Source organism: Triticum urartu, chromosome 3A, assembly GCF_056163025.1.
Source record: "Triticum urartu cultivar PI428250 chromosome 3A, HENAU_Tu73, whole genome shotgun sequence".
Classification (NCBI taxonomy): Eukaryota; Viridiplantae; Streptophyta; class Magnoliopsida; order Poales; family Poaceae; genus Triticum; species Triticum urartu.
The window spans coordinates 720,600,488-720,623,939 of record NC_141875.1 but is presented as its reverse complement, the minus strand read 5'-3'; the positions used below and the strand labels follow the sequence as shown (position 1 = coordinate 720,623,939).

The 23,452-nt window shown below is 46.4% G+C and overlaps 3 protein-coding genes and 3 long non-coding RNA genes across 6 annotated transcripts; 3 read left to right on the top strand and 3 right to left on the bottom strand.

Moving 5' to 3' along the window:
* The first annotated feature begins 1,060 nt into the window (after window positions 1-1,060).
* On the top strand, window positions 1,061-1,945 carry LOC147982138 (uncharacterized). Its single transcript, XM_087516211.1, has one exon. It carries the CDS (start codon window positions 1,061-1,063, stop codon window positions 1,943-1,945), a length of 885 nt encoding a protein of 294 aa, XP_087372337.1.
* Window positions 1,946-3,061: 1,116 nt separating this feature from the next.
* LOC147982137 (uncharacterized) lies at window positions 3,062-4,620 on the top strand. The gene is made up of 2 exons (XM_087516210.1): window positions 3,062-3,700; window positions 3,949-4,620. The coding sequence occupies exons 1-2, from the start codon at window positions 3,062-3,064 to the stop codon at window positions 4,618-4,620; spliced, it is 1,311 nt and encodes a 436-aa protein (XP_087372336.1).
* Window positions 4,621-4,639: 19 nt separating this feature from the next.
* On the bottom strand, window positions 4,640-5,331 carry LOC147982136 (uncharacterized). Its single transcript, XR_015599991.1, has 2 exons — window positions 5,085-5,331; window positions 4,640-4,974 (listed from the first exon to the last, which is right to left on the bottom strand). It is a non-coding gene; the product is annotated as an uncharacterized LOC147982136 (long non-coding RNA).
* A 3,136-nt stretch (window positions 5,332-8,467) lies between these two features.
* On the bottom strand, window positions 8,468-9,195 carry LOC147982135 (uncharacterized). The gene is made up of 2 exons (XR_015599990.1): window positions 9,013-9,195; window positions 8,468-8,910 (listed from the first exon to the last, which is right to left on the bottom strand). It is a non-coding gene; the product is annotated as an uncharacterized LOC147982135 (long non-coding RNA).
* A 2,107-nt stretch (window positions 9,196-11,302) lies between these two features.
* Window positions 11,303-12,917, bottom strand: LOC147982134 (MEIOTIC F-BOX protein MOF-like). The gene is made up of 2 exons (XM_087516209.1): window positions 12,195-12,917; window positions 11,303-11,461 (listed from the first exon to the last, which is right to left on the bottom strand). The coding sequence occupies exons 1-2, from the start codon at window positions 12,915-12,917 to the stop codon at window positions 11,303-11,305; spliced, it is 882 nt and encodes a 293-aa protein (XP_087372335.1).
* A 7,653-nt stretch (window positions 12,918-20,570) lies between these two features.
* LOC147982133 (uncharacterized) lies at window positions 20,571-22,082 on the top strand. Its single transcript, XR_015599989.1, has 3 exons — window positions 20,571-20,618; window positions 20,714-21,395; window positions 21,753-22,082. It is a non-coding gene; the product is annotated as an uncharacterized LOC147982133 (long non-coding RNA).
* Window positions 22,083-23,452: the final 1,370 nt, after the last annotated feature.

Sequence of the window (23,452 nt, the reverse complement as noted above, 5' to 3'; positions counted from 1 at the left end):
GCTCGTGCTTGAGATGTACCAGTGAAGCGCAATCTAAATGCCGAATTCGATCGTCCGGGGGATTCCCACACTGGTGGGCATAACCGGCGAGAGAAAGGGATAGTTATTTCCCCAAGCAAGGAGAAACTCAGGGGCGACTGGCCAAAAGAGAGAGATCTGAGACATGAAATTGAGAGGAAGGAGAGGGATCTCAGGGAACAGCTCAAGGCGCAACAGTGGCAAAAGGAGTACGAGCGGAAGCAATATGAAGAAAGGAGCCATTGGGAGAGGGGGTCTTCAAGCAGAGGAGGCGAGAACAGGCAGGGGTACCATTCATCCAACCCGCAAGAGAGGAAGAGGGGGTACTATGTCCGAAAGCCTCGGCAAGAGTTCGATGAAGGAAGGAGGAGGGGAGACAGCCCCCAAGGCACACCTAGCTCAAGGAAAAGGAGGCCGCATCAGATGTGGGTGCCAAAAGCGGATGGAGCCAGGCATGAGGGGGATGAGTCCTTTATTCGTGACACTAGACAGAAGACATCCTCGGTGTTTGATCGTATTGAAGAGACTCACAAGGTAATGGCGGATCATGCTACGGGGCGGGGCCGCTGCGAGCAATGATTATCTTTGCCTGGAACTGCTGAGGCTTGGGGTTGGACTCGACAGTCGGCAAGCTACGAGACCTGATTAGGTCATACAACCCAGAGGTGGTATTTTTATCAGAAACTAAAAAAAGATCGGGAGCGATGGAGAGACTCAAGTGGAGTTTGGGATTCACAAAAGGGGTGGCGGTGACTGTAAAGGAGAGAGTGGATGTTTGGCGCTATGGTGGAGAGATCATATTGAGGTCACAGTTAAGCCGTGGTGCCAATATTACATAGATGCTACGATCGCGTGCGATGGAGCCTCCTTTAGATTCACTGGAATCTATGGAGAGCCATGTGTGGATAAAAGATCGCGGACGTGGGATGCACTGCGCTATATTCGTACCCAAGATAACTTGCCGTGGTTGTGCGTGGGCGATTTCAATGCGGCTCGAAGCCAGGATGAGCAACTAGGTGGTAACCCGAGAAACAGAGGGCAGATGGAACACTTTGAGGACTTCCTAACCGACTGCGGTTTGGCAGATCTTGGCTTCTCTGGGTACCCGTTTACATGGCACAACAAGAGAGAGGGTGCGGAGAATATACAGGTACGGCTGGACCGGGTGACGTGCAACGGGGATTTTGCTCGGCTCTTCCCGGCCACTGAAGTGATGCATGTCATGACGGAGGAATCAGATCATCAGGCGCTAGTTATAAAAGCATTGAAAAAGACCGGGGACAAAGGCGAGCGTGGGCAACGACCTTTCATGTACGAGGCAACGTGGGTGCGTCATGAGCAGTATGAGACAATTGCGGCCGCTGCATGGGAGGAGGCACATGCAGCCAATCAGGGAGGAGGCCGGCTAGCGACGACATGCAACAGCCTGTGGGCCACCACGAGATCCATGCAGGAGTGGAGCCGAAGGGTTTTTGGCTCTATCAGGAAGCAAATTGGGCATCTCAATGAGCAACTGATCGATGCAAAAGAGAGGGTTGCGAGGACGGGCTACAGACAGGAGATCAAGGAGATCGAAGACCAACTACATGAGCTGTATGAGAGAGAGGAGGTGTTTTACAAACAACGTTCGCGCGTAAACTGGTTGCAGGAGGGCGATCAAAACACTAAGTATTTTCAAAACCGTGCTTCACACCGTAAACGTAAGAACACAGTCAAGGCACTTCGGTGTGAGAACAGGTCGAAGTGTTCGGATGATGAAGGGATGAGGAGGATGGCTGCCCAGTTCTATGCGCACTTATTTGCTTCTGAGGGCTCGAGGGGTGGCGAAAACGTGCTGCAACACATCGATGAATCTGTGACAGAGGCGATGAATGCAAAACTTGATTCTCCGTTCACTGATGCGGAGATAGAGCTCGCTCTCTTCTAGATGGGGCCTACGAAGACGTCGGGCCCGGACGGCCTCCCGCCCATGTTCTACCAAGGCCACTGGGCGCTGGTTAAGGACGATGTGTGTGCTGCGGTTCATGAGTTCCTCGTCGGAACTGCGCCCCCCGATGGCTTCAATGACACGATAATTGTAATGATCCCGAAAGTTAAGTCACCTGCATTTTTGGCGCAGTTCCGCCCTATCAGTTTATGTAACGTACTGTATAAGATTGCGGCGAAGGCACTGGCCAATCGCTTGAAGGTTGTTCTTCCTTTCATGATCTTTGAGGAGCAGAGTGCGTTTGTGCCAGGCAGACTTATAACAGATAATGTACTGGTTGCCTATGAGTGTGTCCATGCTACTAGGAAGAGAAAGAGGAGGAAACCTATCTGTGCGGTCAAGCTGGATATGATGAAGGCATATGACAGATTTGAGTGGGATTTTCTTGAACAGATGTTGTTGAAGTTTGGCTTCTCTGGTCACTGGATAGAGATGTTCATGAGATGCGTGAAGTCTGCAAAATTCTCGGTGAGACTTAACGGTGGGCTCTCTGAGTTTTGATCCCACCAGAGGGCTTCGACAGGGGGATCTGCTTTCTCCATACCTTTTCTTGTTTTTTGTGGAGGGCTTCTCTGCATTACTAAAGGAGGCTCGGAGAGAGGGGAACATCAAGGGGTGTCATTTGGAGGTGGTGGCCCAACAGTCACCCACCTTCTGTTTGCTGACGATAGCGTGGTCTTTGTGGAGGGGTCAAGGGCAAATTTTGAGACTCTATGCTCCATATTGCATGACTATGAAGCCGCATTAGGCCAGAAAGTAAACCTTCATAACTCAGTGATCTTTTTTGGTAAAGACACCCCGGATGAAGACAAGAACGAGCTCAAGCATGTGCTTGGAATAACGGAGGAGGCCCTGAGTGAACGATATTTAGGCCTCCCTACGGTAGTGGGGAGAGCTAAGGATGGTACATTTAAGTACGTCAAGGATAGTACTAAGGGCAAAGTTTCAGGATGGAAGGGTCAAGGTTTATCAAAAATGGCAAGGGAGGTCTTAGTCAAATCCGGACTGCAATCCACATGAACTTTTACCATGAGCCGTTTTCAACTCACGAAGAAAATGTGCGGGAACCTGTCATCTATTGCTTCAAACTTCTGGTGGGGTGAAACAGATGGTCATAAGAAGGTGCACTGGATTGGGTGGGACAAAATGTGCACGCGAAAGCATGAAGGAGGGCTGGGCTTTCGGGACCCGGAAGCGTTCAACCAAGCAATGCTTGCCAAAGCAGCTAGGCGCTTGCTGCAAGTGCCAAACTCGTTGTGTGGACGAGTTCTAAAGGCACGGTATTTTCCCGATGGGTCGATTCTTAATGCAACGTGCCCTGCCGGCGGATCATACACTTTCAGAAGTATCTTGCATGGTCGTGACCTCCTTGCTGACGGCCTGATATGGCGTATTGGCGACGGCTCACGAGTATCGGTCCACCATGATAATTGGCTCCCAAGGAGCGGTAGCCTCAAGCCACTGGACCAAAGCTACATCGCAGGCATTACACGTGTTGGGGATCTACTCGAAGACGATGGCTTTTCATGGGACAATCGAAAAGTACAGGAAATGTTCGCCCCGGATGAGGCTCAAGAGATTCTTCAAATACCAGTTCGAGGACCGGGGGTACAAGACTACCAAGCTTGGAACTACACCAAGAATGGTATCTTCATAGTTCGCTCGGCATACCATCTACGCATGAGCCAGAAGAGGGTAAGATCCGTACGGCCGAAGTCTTCATCCTCGGTGTTCGATCGTAAGTCTTGGCCGAGCCTTTGGGACACGGCAAAGTTAAAATCCACACGTGGAGGTTGATTCGGAACGGGCTTGCGATGGGAACGGAACTATTAAGGAGGAAGATCAAGCAGGGTGTTTTTTGCATGGCGTGTGGGCGGGAAGAAACAAACTACCATAGATTCTGGGGTTGCTATCATTATGCTAAGTTCTGGAAGATAATGCAGTCGGAATTGGGGGTACCGGTGGCGATCCCGCCAGAGTCAGCTTGCTCCCAGAGTGCGTTGTCGAGATGGTTGATGTCGTGGTTTGCGGAGGCTACGGATGACGAGCGAGCGGTCATGGTTCAGGGTGCATGTGCGCTCTGGCTCGCGAGGAATAATGCACGCGATGGGCAGCGGATCGAGGAGGCAGAGATGATAGCAAAAAGAGTCTTCCATCTAATGTGCGAGTGGCAATCGATACATGGCCGGAAGAGCAAGCAGAACACACCGGCGGTGAAGGAGAAATGGAGGCCCCAGGAGAAGGGGTGGGTGAAGGTAAACGTCGATGGAGCCACATCGAAAGAAGGGGACAACGGTGGAGCCGGGCTGGTATTTCGGAACCATGATGGTGCTTTCTTAGGAGGCTTTTGCCATGTCCTTCCACTGGGGAGTGATCCCGCAAGGACTGAACTCCTGGCGTGGAGAAGGGCTGCACAGGTGGCCGAGGAGCTGAACATCGCCAACCTACATATCGAGATGGATTGCAAGGAAATCGTACGTAAACTCCAAGGCACGCAAAAGGACTTCTCACCGCTGGGCCTGTGGTGGAGGAGGTCAAGCGCCTGCTGGCCTCGAGGGAGAGTTGGAAGATTGCGTGGGTTAGGCGGGATGCTAATAAAGATGCCCACTTGTTAGCTAGGGAAGCAGTTTCCACTAAGTTAAACAAGGTGTGGCTGCATGTGCCCCCAGATTTTATTTTACAGACTATTTCGGACGAAATCCCTGTGTGGGATGCTTAAATAAAAGTGGGACTGAATTTAAAAAAAAACAAAAAACACGGCACGTCCTTTCTTCTCATGCTATTGTTGATAATCGCGCGCGCGCGACAAGCAAGCATGCTGCTCGGTGCTTCAACCACCAAGTTTGGTTCCCGGGCGGCCTGTCTTCTCGGAGTCTAATGTGCAGGTATCCCACTCGAACAGTAATCATCATCGTCGTCACAATGGGGTTTAACAGGCGCATTACCCGTGTACGTGCTGCTAAAAAACCCTGCAATGGCGTTCGCGCCCACGCACGCACGCGGGACATCTCGTCGGACCGAGTCACGAAAATTTCTGAAAAGCCAGTAGATATTGGGACTGAGAGTTGACTGTACATACCCGTGGCTGGGCCGAGGCCTCTGGCGGCGAGCACGGCCTGCGCGGCGAAGGCGAGCGAGGCCAGGACCACGCACAGCAACACGGCCAAGTGCTTGAGGAAAGCCATTGTTTAAGGAAGGACGCTTGCGTTCTCGTTGTGCTTGGAAGCAATGCCAGTGGCGTACTTATACGGAGATCCAACGCACCATGAGGACTAGGTGCTGGGTACCAAATCACCGGATATTTTCCACAGTGTGCTGTGTGCACGTCCAAGGCATGTGTTGACGGGTCAGCCGAAGCTAGACAGGCCAAAACGAGATGGAATGTACTGGTGTGAACTGCCACCGCACTCTGCAGACTCTAGCGGCAGAAGTCATGGAGAAATCCACGGCTCGCCCCACCATGCACACCCATCGTTCTCCTTGACCACTGGATTGGTTTCGGTAGGTCTTTGCACCAACAAACTGGGGGCAACTCGCCACACTTGACTGACTTTAGCTTCTTTTGCAGTCCACGCCCGGTCGTGCGGCAATGCATATTATTCCGAAGAATTAAAAAATAGTGTATATATGCACGCACACGATTACAAACGTCTCGCTGTTCGCACAAATAATTAAAATAATCAATTTTAAAAGAGACATGTGACTTCGAAACGTATAGTTGATCCTTGGTAGTTTACCGAAGAATACAAAGAGTGTACAGCCATAAGGAATTTTACAGAAAAATAAAGACACACATTCCATACAAACGGGCTTGTTAGGCCTTGCACATTGCAAGTGCTTTGGAGAGGTGCTTCGAGAAATAAACCAATCTTTTCTTAAACACCGGTGCTTATTTGTACAGGGTAGACGCTTAATTAGACGTCTCTCTTGTAGAAATAGGCACTGATGCTTCAGAAAACCCGGTTTATTTTTTTAAGCACCTCCCTAAGCACCTAACATTGTACAAGGCCTTATCGTACCATGAAGGACCCCATGTGCTTCGCGCCGGCCAAAACCCAAAGAAAAGCTTCTTGCTTGATTTTACTGAAAACCATAGTAGGCATGGAAGAGATACAATGGAAGATGAGCATTGCCCTGGGGCCATAGTTCCCACGCCATGAGCAAGAATAGTGAGGACATAGCCTGCCCCTTGAGCTGACATTTGAGACAAGATCTTGGAATGTAGATACTTGCTATGTAATAACTGTATCCACACTCCATCTTCTTAGATGATAACCGATATGGCCATTTACTAAGCATATATTTATTTTCAACTTCCAAAATTTTCTTTGCCAAACCTCCTTGGTCTTTTGAAAGGGAAACATTCACTATGACTCGGCGTCGGCCAAACTAAGACGAGATGGATCGTAAGCACACAAGCCACCACAAGAGGGTTTATTTGGAAAGGGAAACATTCACTATGTTTTTCGTACTCCCTCTAATCTAAAATAAGTATCGCGGTTTTTTGTTAAGGTTGAACTAAGATTAATACATAACTGCGAACTTATTATGGTATGATATACCAGTAATGGGTGAAACTTTATTCATGGTCTGCCGTAGGTATTTATATTTCCGTGGTCCAAGTATCATCGTGTCCGGCCTATCATGGATACTTCCCGTAACCACCACCGTAAGGCTAGCCATAGTGGGAGTAACTTAGTTAGTAACATAACGCAACCCAAGACAAATGTGCTTATGTGGCAAAGAGTTAATGAGGATAGAGGTGTTTATGGTAACATAATATGTTACTGTAACATAGCGCACCCTAATGCAAAATGTGTCTACAACCTAATAAATGAAGGCTTGCATGACACTAAACTTATGTTACTACCCACTATAAAAGTAGTAACATAGACTAGTAACATAGAGCAGTTTTAACATGGTCCCTCTTACCTCCTCTTTTCACATGAGAGGTAAGAGTATAAAATAGATCTTAGCCGTTGATCTCATCAATGAATGGCTTGATTGACTCTTACCTTCTTACCTCACATGTAAAAAAAGGAGGTAAGAGGGACCATGTTAAAATTTGCCAGTAACATATACATGTTACTACTCTAAGTTACTTTTCACTAACCATGTATCCCTTCACGTTGCTCAAAGCACCTGCTGTAGCTAGGTTCAAGAACAGTCGGATTAAATTACAGCTATTTTAGACACGAGGATGATGATGATACATCTGGCGGCGAGTGCGTCTTGCGCGACGAAGGCGAGCGAGGCCAGGATCAGGCACAGGAACGCGGCCAAGTTCTTGAGCAGAGCCATTGTTGAAGGAAGGACGCTTCTGTTTTCGCTGTGCTTGGAAGCAATGCCAGTGGCGTACTTATACGCAGATCCAACGCAGCATGAGGACCAGCAGCAGGGTATCACGCGATGAAGATAATTTTACCCACCATATAGTGCTGTGTGCAGGTCCAACTCCAAGGGCATGCGTACTAGACAGGCAAGAACGATAGAAAATGACTTGTCACTGGACTCTAGCGGCAAAAGTCGTCGAGAGTTCAACGGTGCCCACCATGTCCATCGATGGCTCTCCTTGATCACCGTAAGTGGAGCACCTGCCTGCACCTTTGGGCAACTCACCACCTTCGAGAGACTGTGGCTCCTCTTGCAGTCCACGCCGGGTCGTGCGGCAACGTGCATTATTTGGAAGCCCTCAGTAGAAGAAGCATGGCATAACATGGTGTGTATGTATGCACACACTCGATTACAAACGTCTCGCTATTAGAAAAAGAATAAAAAAATCCGCATGTATCACAAAAGAGAGATAATTTGACAGCATGATCCGTGAATCAGGAGATGAATTGACATCATGACCCAGGGAACAAATAGGCAAAAATAGTTGTCGTAACACATATTTTCCGCATTGTATTTCCATGATCTGTCGCAAATAATAGGAGAATGCCATCAACTCCAAAAATATTAAACACGGTAAATTGGGACAACACAATTAGACCTGCCGCACAAGATATTAAACAGGGTGAATTGTGGCAAAACTTATGCTATGGGGTAAAACGGATGAAATCCAGCTAAAATGTGTAACTAGTATAAAAAATGTCGAAATAGGGGGTAAAAACCGGAATTTACTCTTTTGAAAATGTCAACAAATGAGATTAGCAGGAATGCTGTGATACCCAAATTACAAATTGCTAGCAAATCGACATTAGGGGGGAGGGGGTATTTGGTTTCTCCAATAATGATCCGTTCAAGGTCAAATCCTTATGGGTAATGCAAACTCTACGAAAGAAATCCCAGCTCCATGCATAGCATCAGAACTAAGAAAAAACAAAACTGATTTTGTGAGAGAATAATCAAACAAGATCAGATTCACGCAGGCACTTGAAACCAGTACTTGTTCCTTTTCTTCTTCTTTTTTTCTTTACGGGGAGCTAGTACTTGTTCTTGCAAGAGAGAATACAAAACACATGAGTGAAGAGATTTGCGCCGCGCGAACTTGTCGTGGCGGCTTTTCTTCTCATTCCAGTATTCATTCAAGGTACAAGGTAGTGTCCAGCTATATAATGACTGTAACTTACTTGATGCAGAGACTTGATAACTTTGATGCGACCCGAAGAGACTCGGCCTCGGCCAAACTCAGACGACGCGCACAACCGCCACAAGGGTGTTTATTTGTATATATATAAAGGGAAACTCAATAACAATATAAAAAGGTGCATCACTATGCTTTGCTATATATCAGCAACTGGTGCAAATTTATTCATGCTCCGCCGTACGTATTTGTATTTCGGTGCTCCAAGTATCATCGTCTCCGGCCAATCATGGAGGAGAATTCCCATAACCTTCGGGCAGGCCCGGCGGGGCCTGGTAGCTGCCCTCGTATCCGTATGGCGTCTCGTTGCTCAAAGTACCTGCGGTAGCAACGTTCATGCACAGGCAGATTGAAATACAGCTATTTGAGACACGAGGAGAAGGACACTGAACGACACTGAGAAAAAGAGAGTTGATGATACCTCTGGCGGCGAACGCGTGCTGCGTGAGGAACATGAGTGAGGCCAGGAGCACGCACAGGAACGCGGCCAAGGCTCTGGAAGTGAAAGCCATATGCTGGGATGCGTACGTAGCTGCGCTCAAGCTCTGTCCCTGGAAGGAGCTGCTGTACCTCCTCTCCTATTTATACGCGAGCTTGTGGCTGTGTCGACTGCGACTTGTTTGTCTCTGTGCGCACCAGTCCAGGAGCGTAGAAATGTAGAGGCGAATCCGATCGCCCGTTCAATATGGGCCAGGCGGCCATTTCCACAAGAAGTCCACACCAGTCCAAGGCTCTGGTTGTGATTGTGCAAGCTCTGGCCTCTGGTGACGGCCATTTCCACAAGAAGTCGTTCGTGGCCAGCGTTTCCACACACCCACCATGCACGTCTTTTTTTTCGAGCATAAGTACAGACACAAGCGCTCATATACACGCGCATACACTCACCCCTATGAACGCACACACGCACGCCCTATCCCTATGAGCACTTTTGAGAGACTGAGCCGGCATATCATCTTGAGATTTACGAAGTCACCGTAGGCGCATCGTCGTCGACGGAAACGTCTCCTCCCACTGAAAGCGTATCGCCGGAAATCCTGAAATAAATCCAGGAATAATGCGAGCACTAGGATTTAAACCCTGGTGGGTTGGGGATACCACTGTCCACCTAACCAACTCAACCACAGGTTGATTCGCCTTTTTCTTGACCGTTCGGGGAGCATGGAGCCTTACAAACTAGTGTGTGTTTATCCTGAGCCTTTTTTGCAGGGCTAAAATGAGAGGCATATAGGCCGTGAATGCTTTGATTTCCATGCATTATTTCTTCCGGGTCTTTTTTCTTAAAAAAATTGGTACCTAAGCATCTCTATTCATTGAAAAAATATGGCCGGTTGATTAACGCGAAATCAGACTAAAGCCGGCACAACAATCCACGCGGGGCAACACCGGCCGACCTGGCCAGCCACACAAAGATTCAAAATCGCCACAGTGAAGGAACACAAAGTCGAGGTTGTCACCAAGCGTGATCGTCATCACTCCTCCATAAACATGCTAGTCTGACTTTACCATCGACTTCCACCAACGAAGCCATCGTCACCAAATGCCAGAGCCGATGCCGGCCCATGCCAAACAGTCGGCCACCAATGCAGGCGCCCACACAACTCCGACTAAGCCCTAAAAAAGACAACCCCGACTAATAAAGCCATCAAAATAGAGAAGAATTGTGCAGAGCTGGCGCCAACCAACACTTCCTCGAAGACGATCAGCCACCTGTCATTGTCACCACCTAGGCACCTCCGGGGCACCTTTGACTCCGTGACGACATGGAGAGACCAAGAAGAAACCTATCGAGCATGCTAGGATGAAACCGACCCTGCACCGTCGGACGTCATCTTCGAAGCCAAACTTGGACACCACACCATCACCCTACCTGGGCACCTGCCAACCGTAATTCCATGAGCGTCTAGCACACGAAGAGCACAAACGTGATCGATGGGTCTCCATGGACAACACCCCAAAGAGGGAAGTCATGATGCGGACATTGTCGCTTGACCCGATCTGGCCTTAGGCTTTCACCCAAAGAACTGGTTCCGAGGGTGCACAGGGGATGAACTCCATGATAGTGCCTCCAAGGAGGAAAAACGACGTCCGTGGACGCCGTTGCTGTCGGCCACAGAGCCCGGCAAGCTTTCACACGAAGCACCGCCCAACACCACACCCCCACGCACCACACCTCTGCTAGCCCGCACACCTCCCACGAACCCTCTGCCGTGACTATGCAGGAGCCACCACAACCTCGCCACCGGTCAAAAAATAAAACCAGGCGAGACCGAACCATAAAAAAGAAAAGGTAGCACTATGTGTTCTTCACGGTTTTAGTAATGCAACCTATACAACATTACAGATAGCGCCAAACCAAACACTAACACTGTCTCGTTAGTTCACTGTCAAAAAGAAGATACTCTTCTCGTTAGTTCACTATCAAAAATAAGATACTCTTCTCGTTAGTTCACTGTCAAACGCTGTGGAAAAAAGGTGCGAGTGCATGTGTATGATACTGTAAATGTGTGTGTGCGCATCTATGTCATAATAAGATGTTTCTAAAGAAAAGACATTGTTATCGTGAGTTCATTAAAGGGAAGGGAGCCACACACCAAGCCGGAAGCGTGCGTGTGTGTGTTTGATATTCAAGTACGCTATCCGTACGTCATGGTGTCCAAGAAGGTTCACTTGATTATTAAGAAAAACACAAACCAAGTCCACCTTCTCTATCTTCATTTGGAGATTGTTGCCCGCGGTAGCTTCCGTTTTATCTTGGACCTCAGCTTGTTATTTCCATGAACGATTTGCACCAACTTGAGGTTCATTGCCATTGTAGCGGTCTCCAAATCTTGTTCTTCATCACTCTCCTGAGCATATGGATCCTCTTGCCACTGCATGCACACAACGATAAAACTAGTTAGCAAACATATTAACCGTGAATTAATTCAATTTAAGACAAAGCAACTACTTCCTCTGTTTTTATTTATTTCTCATATTAGCTTGTCTAAAATCGAAATTTATAAACCTTGATCAAATTTATAGAAAAACCAATACATATACAGCACCAAATCAATACCATTAGATTCACCATTGAATATATTCTAACATCATATAAATTTGTTATTGTGAATTTTTATATTGTTCTTGATAAAGTTTATAAAATTTGTCTTTAGTCAAAACTAATATGTGGAGTAAATAAAAATGAAGAGAGTATCATATTTGGACATTTTCATTGGAAAAAGAACAAAAATATCATCGGCCGAACCATAAGCCTATATAGGCTACTATATAGACTGTCCTATTTTTAATTCCACCTAGCTAGCATACCTAATAAAATATCCTTCAAAGATATGTTAAAATTCAAAAGATTATTGTCTTTGTGACACCATACATGTTCGTGCCTTTTATATGCGTGCAAAAGTTCATGCCAAAATAACAAACTATATGCTCCCGTAAAAAAAAAATCTAAATGTGCCCTTAAAAAGCAAATTTGGATAAACTTTCAATTGTGTGCACTTAATAGCCATCCCACTTAATCTGTATGTTGTGCTGTTTAATACGTGGGACCAGTTAGATCATGGTTCAATAAATCCTCTATCAAAAGAAGACATGGAAAATATATACCACTACTAACGACACTTGGTTCCTGAGCGTGTCGGACACGATGTACCCGAGGGCGCTGTTCCTGATCTCCAGGTCTTGCAGGGCGGGGAGGCTGTTGGTGCCGAAGAGATTCTCGATGGTTTGGCTGAGGAGAACGTTGTCGATGCGGAGCTTGGCGAGGCGCCCAAAGCAGGCGCCGGCGTTGGAGAAATAGGAGGGTTGCTTCATCGGGACACCGTCGATGGTGATGTCGATGGCCGCCGGTGACAGCCTCAGGCCGCGGCGAGTCCACCTGCTGATCATATCCTTCTCGGTGCTGCCGTGCCGGCGTCTGTCGTCTTGACGGTGGATGCGCAGCCGCAGGGTGTCCAAAGCCTCGCCGGAGAGACTACGGTGGAACAAGAGATTGTCCGCGAAATCCGCCAGCTTGGCTAGCGCGTCCTCCTCCGCCTCAAACAAGCGTTGATCTCGGACGCACCAATCGGCCTCTGAGTTCCGATCATCATCATCTTGCTCCGAGGCAGCGTCCTCCGAATCCTCAACGATCCGGATGCGGAAGTCGTCGCTGTCGATGTGGATGCATGGGACGGCGCGCCACAGGTGGCGCCACCGCCGCGACAGAGCGCTCGTCTCAACCACCTGGCGGGACCGGAGCTGCGAGAGGATGGCCTGGAGGAGGCAGTCCGGCAGGTTGCTCAGCCGATCCCTGGCGGCGGCGCGCTTTGCTCTGCCACGAGTCTCCATCGCATACCTACATCGTACGCACAGCTAAAGAGATTTTTATTTCCTCACGCGCGACGCGAGTATCTCCATCTACTCCCTCCGTTCCTAATATTTGTCTTTCTAGACATTTCAAATGACTACTACATACAGATGTATGTAGACATATTTTAGAATGTAAATTCACTCATTTTGCTTCGTATGTAGTCACTTGTTGAAATGCCTAGAAAGACAAGTATTTAGGAACGGAGGGAGTATATATCTTCCTAAATTCTAAAAAGTGCAGCTGTGCTGATTAGTTCTCCCGAGCACACAGGCCTGCGCGCCGTCAGATCCGCAATCATGATCGCCAGGTGTGCCACGGTCGGAGCGAATCGTCCGAGTTAATTAAACCGCTTGGGCACACAGCGAAACTGCTTCGCTATCTCTCAGAAAAAAACACACTAGCCCAATCCCCTTTTCCCCGTCGAGCAGAGGAGCGCCGGCGACGACGCCCGGGAGGTCGAGGGGGAGATGGCAGAGAAGAGGAGTCCGGCAAGCCGGTCGGCGGGGGATACAGAGCAGCCGCGCCGCCGTCTCCTCCCCCTCTTTCCAGGATCTGGAGTTTGGGTCAGCTAACCGTCGCGGCTCCATCGGGGACGGCCGCCACGGAGCCCACGCTGGAGGGCGATCTGGTGCTCAGGTCAGCCCGCAGCGGCTCGTCCGTGTTGTCCGCCGGCACCAAGGGCCGATCCGTCGCCTCCTCTTGCAACGGCCGCCCTGAAGCGGTGGTCTCGGGTTCGGGTATGGCGCGAAGGTAACCCTGAAGGACCCGTGCGGGAAGCTGGACTGGTTCGGGTCGTTCGCGCAGACCGCGTCAATCAGCTGCACCTGCGACGGCTTACCCGGGTGCCGCATCATGGGCTGTGTTCCTCGCTCGCTCGACGGCTCGCACCAACTTGATTTGTGAGCTGTGCGTAGGTTGATGTGTGCTTTGCTGTTCTTGTGTTTTTGCTGACACTGAAACTGAAACACGGTGCACACCAAACTTCAAAGCAAGTACACGAGAGCAACAACACAGCTTTTAAGAACAGGTGCACATGCGTCCACATTCTACAGTCTTCGCATCATTTGCACTCCTTTGACATCTTTTTCAGAAGCACCGAACGACAGATCAACCTCTACATCCTTTAATCAATGTTCAGATAGTTTACATCCTTTGCACATCGCAATTCACCGGACAATTTCATTGCAGGGGCCGTTGGGTTGCAGTTACAAGGGAGCGCTGAAATTTCTCATTTCTCAACATACTCATGTTAGAATTAATGGGCTAGGCCCATAGCAATTTCTGAAATCTCAAAGCCCATGTGTAAAATGGCAAGTGGTGGTGCTAAGTTTAGTCCCACCTTGAAAGTTGAAGAAGAGTTGGACCTCTTTATATAGTGGGTTCTCTCTACCACTCTAAGTGGTGTGTGAGAAGAGAAAGGGAAAACCACACGTGAGCGCTCGCTCGCCTCGCCTCGAGGCGAGGCGTACATGCGACATGCGCGTGAATGGTCCGCCGAAATCCGGTCCGTCTTATTTTTATGTCTTGGCAGACAAGTTTCTTGATTTCTTGTCCGGTAAGTATACGAATTAGAAACTGAGTCGGTTTGGGATTGTGGTCGCGACACAATACCGCCTCTGGTCCTAATATATATACAGCTACCGGCTGCGGCCAGAGATACACCGAAAAACACCTAGGGTTTTGCCTCATCTCACAACTTGCGCCGCCATCGTAGTCTACTCCATCCCAAACGCCGGCGTGCATCGGCGCGTGGGAGAGCAGGTCTCCGGAACCGTTCGTCTTTGCGATCCTGCACCGGGAGAGGACGCATTAGGTTTTTGGGAAGCGCTGTGCGCGACTGCTCAAATTCGTCATCACGGGTCGTCTTCCGTCCAAGTCAGGCGGTGCTACTCATCGTCGTATTCATCGCCGTCAGCAGCAGATCGTCGCCAACATCGTCATCAACACTGTCGCACCCATAATAGCCAACAACCAGTACGTCCAACATCCTCTGTTCATGTCTGTTTCTACAGCTATTGTTACGTGTTTGCTGCTGTTATGCATGTCTTGCTGTTCTTCTAGTTTGCTAGATTTTTGCATGCTAGTATCTCTTCTAGTCATGAATTATTTACTGGAATTAATCATGAACTTGCCTAATATTCCTACAATCCAAAAACCTAATTATAGGCAATTTCCTGAGTTAACTATGGCTGGATTCGCTGATGCACTGAGGCCGGATAAGTTTACCGGTGTGCACTTTAAGAGGTGGCAGGTGAAGACCACGCTCTGGCTTACTGCTCTGAAAGTTTTCCACGCTAGTGTTGGTGCTCCAGAGGGAATGACCGACGAATATCGGAGAAAATTCCAGGAAGCCAATACTATGTTTGTGGGATACATTCTGAGTGTTCTTGCTAACCGTCTGTGTGATGTGTACATGCACATAAACGATGGAAAAATTCTGTGGGATGCACTGAATGCAAAATTCGGTGCAACAGATGCAGGCAGTGAACTGTACATCATGGAGAGTTTTCATGACTACAAGATGGTGAATAACCGTTCTGTGGTTGAACAAGCTCATGAAATACAGTGCATTGTGAAGGAACTTGAACTCCTTAAATGTGTTCTACCCGACAAATTCGTGGCTGGGTGCATGATTGCAAAGTTGCCTCCTTCATGGAGGAATTTCGCCACAACTCTGAAGCATAAGAGACAGGAGATATCAGTTGAAAATCTGATTGCATCTCTTGATGTTGAAGAAAAAGCTCGGGCTAAAGATACCACTGAAAAAGGAGGTGAGGTTCAGCCTACTGCTAACATGGTGCAGAGGTACCCACAGAATAAGAACAAAGGGAAGAACAAACCTGTTTTCAACAAGCCTACCAAGACTACTACCTTCAAGAAGAAGAAGTTCAACAAGGCTGAGCTAGAGTGCAACGCCTGTGGGAAGCCTGGACACTTTTCCAAGGAATGCCCTGAACGTGCAGACCGCAGAGGGAAAACAAGCTCCAAGACTGCCAACATGGTGACCGCTAGCAATACTGATGGGTATGGTAATTTACCTATTGTGCTTTCAGTATTTCAATCATCTGCGTGGTGGATTGATTCGGGTGCTAACGTTCATGTGTGTGCTGACATCTCCCTGTTTACTTCTTATCAGGTCGCAAGGGATTCTTCCGTCCTAATGGGGAATGGGTCACATGCTTCTGTTCGTGGCATTGGCATGGTGGATCTGAAGTTTACTTCGGGAAAGATCATGCAACTAAGGAACGTGCAGCATGTCCCTACTATGAACAAGAATCTAGTTAGCGGCTCCCTTCTATGTCGAGATTAGAGTCCAATAAAGTAATCGTGTCAAGATTTGGACAATTTATAGGAAAAGGCTATGAGTGCGGAGGCTTGTTCCGTTTTTCTCTTTCAGATTTTTGCAATAAGTCAATAAACCAAATTTGTGCTAGTGTTAATGATGATGCAAGTATTTGGCACTCTCGTTTATGTCATATTAATTTTGGTTTAATGTCTCGGCTATCCAGCATGAGTTTAATTCCGAACTTCACAGTTGCCAAAGGTTCTAAGTGCCATAGTTGTGTGCAATCTAAGCAACCTCGAAAGCCTCATAAGGCTGCCGAGGAGAGAAACTTGGCACCTCTAGAACTCATACATTCTGATCTTTGTGAGATGAATGGTGTGTTGACAAAAGGTGGAAAGAGATATTTCATGACTTTGATTGATGATGCGACTAGATTTTGCTATGTTTATTTGTTGCAAACTAAAGATGAAGCATTAGACTACTTTAAAATCTATAAAGCTGAAGTTGAAAATCAACTAGAGAGAAAGATCAAGCGTCTTAGGTCCGATCGTGGTGGAGAGTATTTTCCAAAAGTTTTTGATGAATTTTGTGAGGAACATGGTATTATTCATGAGAGGACGCCTCCCTATTCACCTCAATCAAATGGAGTGGCCGAGAGGAAAAACCGCACATTGACTGACTTGGTGAATGCCATGTTAGACACTGCTGGTTTATCTAAGGCATGGTGGGGGGAGGCTCTATTGACTTCATGTCATGTCCTGAATAGAGTTCCCAACAATAATAAAGAGAAAACCCCTTATGAGGAGTGGGTTGGGAGAAAACCATCACTTTCTTATTTGCGCACTTGGGGATGTTTGGCAAAGGTCAATATTCCTATTCCTAAGAAACGCAAACTTGGACCAAAGACAGTGGATTGTGTCTTTCTAGGGTATGCTCAACGGAGCATTGCTTATAGGTTTTTAGTGGTAAAATCTGAAGTACCTGATATGCATGTTGATACTATAATGGAATCTCGTGATGCAACATTTTTTGAGAACATATTTCCTATGAAAGATATGCATAGCATTGCTAGATTTTCTTCTGAGATAATTCCTGAATCTAGTACAACTGATGAATATTTCGAACAATCACGTGAGGAAGTCCTTGAGAAGGATAACAATGAAGTTCCTAGAAGGAACAAGAGACAAAGGATTGCAAAATCCTTTGGTGATGATTTCATTGTATACCTTGTGGACGACACACCCAAGACGATTGCAGAAGCATATGCATCTCCGGATGTAGATGATTGGAAAGAAGCTGTTCATAATGAGATGGACTCAATTCTTTCTAATGGAACTTGGGAACTAAATGATAGACCATATGGTTGTAAACCTGTGGGCTGTAAGTGGGTGTTCAAAAAGAAGCTAAAGCCTGATGGTACTATTGATAAATACAAGGCACGGCTAGTGGCCAAGGGCTACACTCAGAAAGAAGGCGAAGATTACTTTGACACCTATTCACCCGTTGCTAGAATGACCACCATTCGAGTGTTACTTTCCTTGGCTGCCTCTTATGGTCTTATCATTCATCAAATGGATGTAAAGACAGCTTTTCTCAATGGAGTGTTGGAAGAGGAGATCTATATGGATCATCCTGACGGGTTTGTGGTAAAGGGTGAAGAGAGAAAGGTGTGCAAGTTGTTAAAATCTTTGTATGGTCTGAAACAGGCACCTAAGCAATGGCATGAGAAGTTTGAAAGAACTTTGACTTCTGCAGGATTTGTCATTAACGAGGCTGATAGGTGTGTTTACTATCGCCATGGTGGGGGCAATAGTGTCATATTATGTTTGTATGTGGACGACATACTGATCTTTGGTACAAACATTAATGCAATTAATGAGGTCAAGTCTTTTCTATCAAAAAGTTTTGACATGAAAGATCTGGGAGAAGCCGATGTAATTCTAAACATCAAACTTATTAAGGATGAGAGTGGGATTACATTAACGCAATCTCACTATGTTGAGAAGGTCTTGAACCGATTCGGTTTTATGGATAGCAAGCCTTCTCCAACACCTTATGATCCCAGCGTGACACTCAGAAAGAACAAGAAAGAATCGAGAGATCAATTAAGATACTCTCAAATTGTCGGTTCACTCATGTACTTAGCTAGCGCTACAAGACCAGATATCTCTTTTGCTGTGAGCAAACTGAGTAGGTTCATGTCCAACCCGGGTGATGATCATTGGCATGCACTAGAAAGAGTCTTGCGCTATCTGAGAGGTACTATGAGTTACGGAATTACTTATTCAGGGCATCCTGCTGTGCTAGAAGGATATAGTGATTCAAATTGGATCTCCGATGTTGATGTACTTTATGCAACAAGTGGGTATGTATTTACTCATGGTGGTGGCGCAGTGTCATGGAGGTCTTGCAAGCAAACCATATTGACGAGGTCAACTATGGAAGCAGAATTAACTGCTTTGGACACAGCTACTGTTGAGGCAGAATGGCTGCGTGAGCTCTTGATGGACTTGCCGGTTGTTGAAAAACCTGTACCGGCTATTCTTATGAATTGTGATAACCAAACGGTTATCGCTAAAGTGAACAATTCGAAAGATAATGCAAAGTCATCAAGACACGTGAAAAGACGTTTGAAGTCTGTCAGGAAGTTGAGAAACTCCAGAGTAATAACTGTTACGTATATACAAATAGACAAAAACCTGGCAGATCCCTTTACAAAGGGACTATCACGAAATGTGATAGATATTGCATCGAGGGAGATGGGTATGAGACCCATAGATGTTACACCATAGTAGTAACCCAACCTTTGTGATCGGAGATCCCGTGAATTAGGATCTGGGAAGAACAAGCTATTGGTTAACTGAGGAGAGTAATAACTTATGATCGTCTCCAAGTGAAGATGCAAAACTCTCAGAGCTGTAAGGCTCAGATCTGTAAGGCAGGTCGGCAACATGCCTTAATGTGGTTCTATTGGCTATAATTAGCAAAGATGCTGTCCTACAGAGCAGTCTTGAAAGCACACACCTATATGAGTTCTGACTGTAAACGTCGCAGTCTATGAGATTTGGGTGATCTCTAGTAAACTCACGAAGAGACCAGGGAGTATGACGTATAAGCTCCAAACCGCGGGGTAGCCTACTGGCGGTCAGGTACTGGTTAAGACTTTGAGTGAAACCTGTTCACACAAAACTAGCAATTCAAGGCATAGTCCATTGTCAAGTTGTGAATGGATGTAGCTTAAAGTTCTAGGCAGAAGTTCAACTTAACAGTCTCTGCTGAAACACTGGTATATTAAACAAGTGGTGAGAGAAGGCAAATCTCTAAATGGGTATTTGAGATCTGGTGGGGGATTGTTAGAATTAATGGGCTAGGCCCATAGCAATTTCTGAAATCTCAAAGCCCATGTGTAAAATGGCAAGTGGTGGTGCTAAGTTTAGTCCCACCTTGGAAGTTGAAGAAGAGTTGGACCTCTTTATATAGTGGGTTCTCTCTACCACTCTAAGTGGTGTGTGAGAAGAGAAAGGGAAAACCACACGCGCGCGCTCGCTCGCCTCGCCTCGCCTGGCCGGGCCGGGCCGGGCCGTGCCGTGCCGTGGCGTGGCGAGGCGAGGCGAGGCGAGGCGAGGCGTCGCGTACATGCGACATGTGCGTGAATGGTCCGCCGAAATCCGGTCCGTCTCCTTGCAGGAGCGCAGCTTCCTTTTGCCGTTTTATTTTTATGTCTTGGCAGACAAGTTTTTTGATTTCTTGTCCGGTAAGTATACGAATTAGAAACCGAGTTGGTTTGGGATTGTGGTCGCGACACAATACCGCCTCTGGTCCTAATATATATACAGCTACCGGCTGCGGCCAGAGATACACCGAAAAACACCTAGGGTTTTGCCTCATCTCACAACTTGCGCCGCCATCGTAGTCTACTCCATCCCAAACGCCGGCGTGCATCGGCGCGTGGGAGAGCAGGTCTCCGGAACCGTTCGTCTTTGCGATCCTGCACCGGGAGAGGTCGAATTAGGTTTTTGGGAAGCGCTGTGCGCGACTGCTCAAATTCGTCATCACGGGTCGTCTTCCGTCCAAGTCGGGCGGTGCTACTCATCGTCGTATTCATCGCCGTCAGCAGCAGATCGTCGCCAACATCGTCATCAACACTGTCGCACCCATAATAGCCAACGACCAATACGTCCAACATCCTCTGTTCATGTCTGTTTCTACAACTACTGTTACGTGTTTGCTGCTGTTATGCATGTCTTGCTGTTCTTCTAGTTTGCTAGATTTTTGCATGCTAGTATCTCTTCTAGTCATGAATTATTTACTGGAATTAATCATGAACTTGCCTAATATTCCAACAACTCAATCATAGCTAACTACTGGGATAGGATTCATCATGTGTTCCCAGGTAATCTACAAAACTTGCCTGGAAGTAGTATGTATTTTGCCTACAACACGCAACAGGACGTACTTCTGAATTTTTTTCCTATTTCCCCCAACCAGGACTTCATGCAATCTACACACTGAGAAAACAAAATCATGCCTAGGCAAAAAAGCTTTATCACTTACTTCTCAGGTACAATTCGGACGAAAAAAACTTCATTGTGATCACCCAGGGATTAGCCTGGTGCTTGCAAAAAGCTTTATGTGGTTTGCCTACATCACAAAAACAATTTGCCTAAAGACTTGCTAAACTTTGCTTAACAGTTCTTGTCCCAAAAAGCAGGAGATTTTTTTTGCTTTCTTGCTGATTGCACTGAATTTGCCCCAAAAAATGGCACCAACAACTTGTTGTGTTTTCTTATTACAAATCAAAGTAGCCTGCGAAAAAACACAAACTTTTTGCCTGATGATTATACTTAATTTGCCCCAAAACACACAAATGTCACTTGCCTATATTTTTTGTTCTAGACAAATGCAATCTAATATGCATGGAGGGAAGATGCATTCATAACAACACAACATTTACTCTTCATGTTATTTATTTTAAAAGCCAACACTGCGCAAAGTCGTTTTCTCAGGTAAGCTAGATCATGTACATGCCATTTTGGATTTCGCCCATTACTACTGCTTCTGACTCAATCCTTTGCATGAATGTGCAATTCTCCATAGCTCGAAGTCCACAAGGTGCTCACCACTGGCGGAGCTGCGTTCTGCTTTTGGAACACCAAATTTTCCCTTTCAGGTGTGTTTTAACTGCTTAATAGCTATGTGATTAATTATGCAACAAGATCCTAGTTAATCAGTAGCATCATGGTTCAACATGTAGCTTCTGATGTAGTATCTTCACTGTATGTGTTGCATACGAAATTTATCTTATCCAAACAGATTTTTCATTTTCTTAGTTCCAAGAAATTTTAACAATTTCTTCAAGATTGTTGACTTGGAATCAACAGTTTCTCAATCGGTTCAGAAATAGATAGTCTTTTGCTGTAAAACTTTGAGGTTAAGAGAATACGGTTGTGCTCGAAGCTACTTCTGTAAGGCCTCTCAACTTATGTGAAATATAATCCATACTCATACGTGCTGTTTCCTCCGATAGGTCAACTCGCAAGGAACAAGTGATGACTCAAGGATACCAGGATATCATTTGTTGCATACTGTGTTATTATTGACCAAAACTTGCCCATCATTTACTAGGTAAACTGTAGTTGCCCGAAAATCTACGTGATGGCCCATTGAATTATGAATTCTTTACCTGTGCAGTGAAGTTAGGCAATCTGTAAATAAATTTGTACACTTTATATCAGTAGCATTATTTAAGCAGCAAATTGTTGTGATTTGCACACAAGTTGCAATTGCCAATGGAGTAAGTTGCCTCAATATAAATAATACTTGCCTAAATCACTCAGTAAAAGTTTCCTATAAAAAAGGGGGATCTCTAGAGTCATTGTTGAACATCAGGGGGTAATTCATGGACGTAGCTCGGTCCCTTGTCTATTTTGTAACTGGACGCGGGAAGGGAGAGATCACTTGTGTGAATCTGGTTCGTACTTATGCACCCATCTACCTATCCATCGGATGAGCACAACACTTTAATTGATTGGGCAGTATAAAATCTAATAGCATCCGATGTACTTCCTCCGTTCCACAATGAGGTTCCATAGGGAGGTTAAATAAGAGTCTGTGGAGGGAAGTGCCCAAAACATGTCCAACACGCGATAGTTAGTTGCGGGAGATAGTGACATGACTTGCCTAGAGATCCGCTCCCATGAGTGACGTGGTTTCACCAAAAACTTGCCCAACGTATGATAAGTAGTTGCTAGAGATGCTGGCGCAAGTTTCCCAGAGATCCATCCCTGAGAGAGTTGTGTTTTTTCGCACAAAAACTAGCGCAACACATGATAGGTAGTTGCTAGAGATGCTTGCGCAAGTTCCCTAGAAATCCACTCCCGAGACCCAACAAGAGTGTGGGGGGGGGGGTCATGTCGAGTTGTCTATGGATTGGAGGAGGCGAATCGATGATTTCGATGACGATGGGATTTCGTGGTTGGGGATAGTGGTGACGTCGGGGGCAGGGGCACGCACGAGAGAAGCACACAAAAAATGAAAATATGGTCAAGGGCCACTTGCCAGAGACATGGACAAGTCGTCAGTTGCTTGGGCAGTTGACAACTTCACACCACTTTTACTATCCAGGGAAAGAGGCCAAATTATGTGGGGTGGTAAATTTTGCACCACTTTCAAAGCAACTTTTCTGTTTATGGAAAGATAACTTTAGTGGCACACAAAAGCAACTTCATTGTATAATGTGTACTAGTTAATTCGTCAAAAGTGATGGTATGAAGCTTGGTAGGCAACTTATAGGTGATGGTAGGTAACTTGATAGTCATCATAGTCAACTCAAAAAAACATTGGGATGATAGGTCACCATGATAGACGACCTAACCGAAAGTTGCTTACTGATACAAAAGTTGCCTCCATGGCACGAAAGTTGCTTGAGATTTTTTTCATCAAAGGCAATTTAATAGGTGATGCTAAGTAAATTGACGGTCATGAGATGATAACCAACTTTATAAGAGCATTGAGTTGATAGGTAGTCATGATAGGCAACCTGGCAACAAGGTGCATCATGTATGTAGTACCAAAGTTGATAGGTAGTCACAGGTAGGCAACTTTCAAGTGATGCTAGGCAATTTGGTAGTTATTGTAGGCAACTCAAAAGAACATTAGGATGATAGATGACCATGATACACAACCTAACCGAAAGTTGCCTACTGTAGTATAAAAGTTGTCTCTCTC

What these genes read in the sequence shown, in the direction of transcription:
- LOC147982138 (XM_087516211.1), top strand. Translation starts at nt 1,061, where the DNA reads ATGGAACACTTTGAGGACTTCCTAACCGACTGCGGTTTGGCAGATCTT.
- LOC147982137 (XM_087516210.1), top strand. Translation starts at nt 3,062, where the DNA reads ATGTGCGGGAACCTGTCATCTATTGCTTCAAACTTCTGGTGGGGTGAA. An exon ending in TACGCATGAGCCAGAAGAGG is followed by an intron (nt 3,701 to 3,948) that starts GTAAGATCCGTA and finishes AAGATAATGCAG; the next exon opens with TCGGAATTGGGGGTACCGGT.
- LOC147982134 (XM_087516209.1), bottom strand. Translation starts at nt 12,917, where the DNA reads ATGGAGACTCGTGGCAGAGCAAAGCGCGCCGCCGCCAGGGATCGGCTG. An exon ending in ACCAAGTGTCGTTAGTAGTG is followed by an intron (nt 11,462 to 12,194) that starts GTATATATTTTC and finishes GTGTGCATGCAG; the next exon opens with TGGCAAGAGGATCCATATGC.